This window comes from Myotis davidii, unplaced genomic scaffold (genome assembly GCF_000327345.1).
Source record: "Myotis davidii unplaced genomic scaffold, ASM32734v1 scaffold663, whole genome shotgun sequence".
Lineage (NCBI taxonomy): Eukaryota > Metazoa > Chordata > Mammalia > Chiroptera > Vespertilionidae > Myotis > Myotis davidii.
This window is the reverse complement of record NW_006295816.1, coordinates 5486843-5492842: the sequence shown is the minus strand read 5'-3', so window position 1 is coordinate 5492842 and position 6000 is coordinate 5486843. Positions and strand designations below refer to the sequence as shown.

General features: G+C 52.1%; 1 protein-coding gene across 1 annotated transcript in view; it reads right to left on the bottom strand.

Moving 5' to 3' along the window:
• The window catches only part of LOC102756700 (contactin-3), an 84542-nt gene that overhangs the window by 20519 nt on the left and 58023 nt on the right, over positions 1-6000 (bottom strand). Inside the window, exon 10 of the mRNA XM_006770638.2 lies at positions 5839-5989. Within this exon, the coding sequence (XP_006770701.1) occupies positions 5839-5989 (151 nt within the window). The remainder of the gene's footprint in view (positions 1-5838; positions 5990-6000) is intronic.

Here is a 6000-nt window from a genome sequence, read left to right as displayed (position 1 = left end):
ACTCCCTTCACACACTGTCACAGGACACGCGTGGCCAAGGACCGCAGGAGCGACAGGGAAGTAAGTCCAGCGAGCCCTGCCCTGGGGCTTGGAAAGGGGACCCCGGCGGGTAACAAGGAGCCGGGCTGCAGTGGAAGCCGGGTTTCTTAGGCTGAGAAGAAACTGCAGCCCAGGAAACGGCAGTGAGCACTCAGCTTCCCCCTCCTTCCTTTCGGCGAGAATTCACAGGCAGCACCGCGCCCTCGCGGAGTGTCTCTTGATGGAGTTACAACAGTCAGTGTTTCTACTTCCAGAGAAAGAACCTGTTCCTTCCTCAACATATTCGCAGAAAAGAGCAAAGGCAGTCTGCAGGGACGCCACAACTGCATCACCGTGCTTTTCTTTGCATTCTCAGTGAGGGGGTGTCGGGCTGCTCGTGGGATTTGGGGCTTCCGAGATCTGGGGAGACACACCCAGCAGGTGAAACTGTGATGCTGGGCCTGTTTACAAAGTAACGTATCAAGTTTGAACAAGAAACTGGTGTGAAGTAGATGCGTTAACCAGCTCTCCCAGCGGGAACCACAGCATCGGCAAAGTATTTTAAACGTGGCCTTCACGTTCATAATCCATAAAAAGTCGTATTTGAAATATAGATTTAACAACCGCATGGTGACCTGCAAATTGTAGCTGATAGGATTTTAGAAGCCACATGAAAGCAGCAGTTTCTTTAATAATATTTGGGTGGAATTTATTTATTAAGGTTTAAATAATGGAAAACTCAATTGATTGTTGTAAAAAAATTTAGAAAGGTCTTTTCTCATTTCCCATCTCTCTCCTTTTGAACCCAGTCTCGCTACTTACTTTTAAGTATCTGGGCAACACGGTGAGAAAGGTTAGTATTAGAAACAACCTCGGCCGCTGCCGGGCCCACGCCGGAGACCCCGTGGGAAAGCCGCCAGCGTGGGTGCCCCACAGAAACCAGTCCAGTTTGACCTGGGCGACTCCTGAGGTCAGGAGAGGGGCGTCCGGGCTGGGAGAGACACGGGCAGGGACAGCGTTGGGAGCAATTTGCCCAAAGGAAACGCTGTCCTTTCCGTGCCGGTCAGGGGAGGCCAGGAGTTGAGCCAACCTCTCGCTAAGAGCATGTGCCAAGCAAATGGCACCAAGCAGAACGCCGAGACGCAGGGCTTCCGGGCCCGTGTCACAAGCAGAGGCACCAAGACTCCGGGCTGAGCGACGTGTCCAACTAACGTCACACGTGGCTGCTCCTCTCTCTCCACGGGCTGAAGTGAAACCAAAAAGCAAATACAGCTCTCCGTTCCCTTCACCGGCCCAGGGAGTAACGGGCACAGGGAGGAGCACGTGCACAGACCCACACACAGGCACGCGCACACACGGAGGCATTCAACAGACCCACACACAGGCGCGCAGACACGTAGGCATTCAACAGACCCACACACAGGCGCGCGCACACACGTCAGCAGCCTGTGCTTGTCAGGGCGGGAGTTTAGATGCTGCTCCGACGGGACCTCACTGGATGGGAGATGCCATGTGTCCCCGAAGGCAAAGGGGACCCGCATCTCTCGCGTTTTTAAAGGACCTGAAGCTGCTCATGAACTTGGGATGAGACGAGTGTAAAACTGCAAGCAAGATTTTAAGGAAATTCGGGTACCTGCATGCGGTCTTAGTGAGCCGCGTTGGTGTGCAGGTCTGAGCTTGAACAAATCCATGAGCCTGTGTAACCATGTCACAACCCAACCTTAGAAGAATTCCCTCACCCCAACACCCTCAGCTTCCCCCCCCCCCTTGACCCCGACAGTCACCCTCTCCACTCACGCTCAGCTCCGCAAGCAAGGACCGCTGTTCTCTGTCCCCAAAGCTGTGCCTTTTCCAGGAATGTCATCGATATGGCACCCCCAGCCTATAATGCTGAATGCATTCTAACAGCCACCTGCTAACTATATGCAAAAAATACACCGAGAATGGGTTAATATGTTTTAAAAACACTGTCGGCATCACGGTCACTGATATTTGAAAGAAATCTTTACCATTTCCTCCTTTTAGGAGCATTTAAATGTCTACATTAAATGCCGCATAGAACATAAAACAATTTTAATGTGTTTAATTAGAAATAATGGGCCATCCTTCGCCTCGCCTCTGAATGAAAGCCGTTGCAGTAAAGCATCTACCGTGATCAGCAGCGGCACTCAGGTGAAAGCCCCATTAAAAAAAAATAATTGGCTAATGCATTTTAAAGGCTACCCGGGGACACGGGAAGCCCAGCAGCCGTTCCAATGTGCCAACAGGAGGCTTCTTCTTGCTGACGGCGCCTGTTTGCACTGCCCGGGCTTTTTCAAGTTTACTTTGCTTAAAGGAGAACAGTCCCCCCCCCGCCCCCCCATCTTCATTCCGGTCTTGGAAACTTGTGGGTTTGAGAAAATGGGTCAATGCCACAGCTCGGAGACACTGACGCGTCCTGAGACCTGGGACGCTGGGTGGGGCGGGGAGGGCGTGTGGGTCAGGCGTCACTGGGCTCAGAGCACAGAGCACGCGCCTCCTGCAGGGAGAGGGGCGGCACTGCTTCTCGACCGACAGGGGGCGGCACACCGAGAAAATAAACGGCAGGAACATCCCCAAACAAAACAAAACAACTTCGCTCCATGTGGACACCAGTGATTTCCACGTTTAGTGCACCTGTCCACCAGGTGAGTCACGCTGACCGTTGACTTGAGTTGACTTAATACATGAATTACTTACTAGTATCCATGGTAACCGTCAGCCCTTTAAATGGGATTGTAAAGCAGGCATCCTCCACTCAACATTTACGTTTCCACCCACCTCCCAGGTGAGAGGCAGACCCGCCCATGTGCCGACAGGTGCTGGGTGCCCGCCGAGAGCACCTGGCTCACCGCGCGGTTCCCGCGGCCGTCCGCCTGCTCACGGCTCCCACCTCCCGGCTCAGCCCTCTCCCAGGTCCCGGTGTGTCCAATGACTCTCCAGGTGTGCACACACACCCAGCGGGTTCTTCCACACCCACTGCACACGCAGCCAGCCCCAGATGAACGTGCACTCCCGGCCCCTGCCGGCTCCTTCTGGAACCTTCCGTCTCCCTGACCACGTCTTCCATGCACCGCCTGGTGCCCACACTGGAAACTGAGGAGTCACCTTTGACTCCTTCCTATCTTCTCGCTTCTGCAAATCATGAACCCCATCCTCTCGGAGGTCCTGCTGATCCGACCTCCCTCCAGAACCTCCTCTCTGTTCACGGCCATTTCCTTAGTTTGCTGCTAACTGGGCATCTCCATCCCCATCCACGCTCCCCATGGCCACCGCACCGATGTTCTGTTGTTAATCCTCACCAGAGGATATTTCCCCATTGATTTTTATTTTTTTGTTTTTTTTTTGAGTTTTCTCAATGTTGATATCCAAGCTCCCAAGAAGCAGTCATTTAATAATAGTAGTAACAACAATAATGACATTTCCCCACTGTTTTTATGCCTATGGATAAGAATTATATTTTGAAATCTCATCTGATATATTTTTTCTTCTTGATAACTAATTTGTTTTTAATTCTGCATCTATTCCACCATTAAAACTGGATAGAGAGGAGAATGTTTATTGCATAACGTAAGGGAGAACAGAGAGGACAGAATCATCCTTTGGCTTCTTGGTTCCTAAGTAGATTTCTTTCTTTTTTTTTTTTACTTTTTGAAACTTTTTTTTCAATTGCAGTTTACATTCAATATTAATTTTGTACTAGTTTCCAGGTTACAGCATAGTGGTTAGAAAACAATATACTTTCCTAAGTAGATTTCTGAGATAGGATTATTCCTGAAGGCCATGTTTTCAGGAGCCTTGACTAGGAATCGAATCGTGACCTCTTAAGTCATAGGTCAATGCTCAACCACTGAGCCACGATGGCTGGGCAACACATATATAATTGCATATTGTTTTTGTGATTAGTCACTATGCTTTAATTATGTTCAATTTGTAACAATGAAATTGGGGGTCACCACATGAGGAACTGTATGAAAGGGTCACACTTCCTCCTCAGTCTTTCTCCCTTTCACCAGGTTCATGTATTTGCTTTAAAATAACCCCTCAATTGACAAACAATTCTTTTTGAGCCCATTTTATCTTCCCTCAAAGAGCCGTGACTGGTTTGGCGCAACAGATTGAGCGTCGGCTTGTGGACTGAAGGATCTGAGGTTCAGTGAACGAGAGAGAGAGAGAGAGAGAGAGAGAGAGAGAGAGAGAGAGCGAGAGGGCCTTCATCACTGCAAGTGCTTTAAAATAACCCCTCAATTGACAAACAATTCTTTTTGAGCCCATTTTATCTTCCCTCAAAGAGCCGTGACTGGTTTGGCGCAACAGATTGAGCGTCGGCTTGTGGACTGAAGGATCTGAGGTTCAGTGAACGAGAGAGAGAGAGAGAGAGAGAGAGAGAGAGAGAGAGAGAGAGAGAGAGCCTTCATCACTGCAAAGCAATGCCCAGGCGGCCGAGGCCTCTTTGCCCCACATGTGCTGTTCTCCACGCCTGGCACACTTCTTCAAGAACCCTTGTCACCTCTCCGGTCTCACTGACCCGAGTCCCCCAGAAAACCTGCTCCTGCTCCCTCACATGCAGACAGGCCTTCTCGGGGAATCACAGAGCATCCTGCTCTTCCCCAAGTGGGCGCCCCTGTGACCCCTGTGTCACCTTCACAGACTCCAAGAGGTTGAGAACAAGGGGAGTGATGTGTGTGATAAACACCTCGCCCGGCCGGCATGGCTCAGTGGTTGAGCATCGACCTATGAACCAGGAGGTCACGGTTTGATTCCACTCAGGGCACCTGCCCGGGTTGTGGGCTCGATCCCCAGTGGGGGGTGTGCAGGAGGCAGCCCAGCAAGGATTCTCTCTCATCACTGATGTTTCCATCACTCTCCCCCCCTCCCTTCTTCTCTGAAATCAATGAAAACATATTTAAACAAAGACTAAATACCTAGTGACTAGCGGCTAGTCACTAGCCTGTAGCTGGTCCTCAAAATATTTCCAAATGGAAGAATGAGCACTTAATGCTGAGGGCCTGGGTCGCTCTCTGCACTGTAAGCCTGTTATCTGCTCAGAGCAGCTCTTCGGAGACCTCGGCTGGGAACTAACCGCTATTCCCTGAGCCTGAGGCGCTCTCCCCACCTGAGGGCAACGCTGGCATCTTCAACACGGCTCTGCCTCTCGGAGACTCAGGAGGACAGGAGGGAAAGTCCTGTCTAAGATAAAGTCCTCTCGGCAAAGAGGGAGAGAGCGCTATTTTTAGATTCCAGGGCCGGCTACTATCATCAGGAGGGGATTACAGAACAAAACAGGCTACCCTGGTCCTGAAACACCTCCCGTTGTGTTGAAATGCGGCTGCGTCTCACCTCCTACTGAAAACCTAGTCAAAATGTGGAAAATGAAGGATGGAATCCTCATTGGAAATGGAGCCAGCTGGCCTGAAGGGGGCGCTGTCCTGCTCTGCCACCTGGACCCCAAAGAGGAGGACAGACCAGGGCAGCGGAGGAGGGAAGGGATCCTCCTGGCCAGCAGAACACCCCACCTGTCAGTCCTCACCTGCACCTCTGGCTGAGCTCCTGTGACATTAGCCCCGCCCCAGGATGCTGTGACCACCCCAGCTCCTCCAAAGGCTCCGCCCCCTCCTCCTCCTCTAGGTCAAGTCCAGCTCCTTGACTATGAGCGGGGAGATTGCACCCCAGTCCCAGTCCCCAGGGCATCCCCCTGCTATTCCGGAGCAACCCGTCTTGCAGGTAAAATAACTGCCTCTTCCATAGTGTCTGAGGCCCGCAGGTCTCCCCGTGGAAAGTGGGAGGAAACCAAGCCAATACCTTCCATCCTCCCGCACGGTCACCTCGCCTCTTTTCCAGGAGCACACGGCCCGGGGGGCGGCTCGGGGCCGGCAGTCCAGGCCCACCACGCTGCCCACCTGCGCCCGCACCAGCTTCCTCATGGGAGTCGCGGAGAAGTCTGGGGCGGAGGCTGGAGTGGAG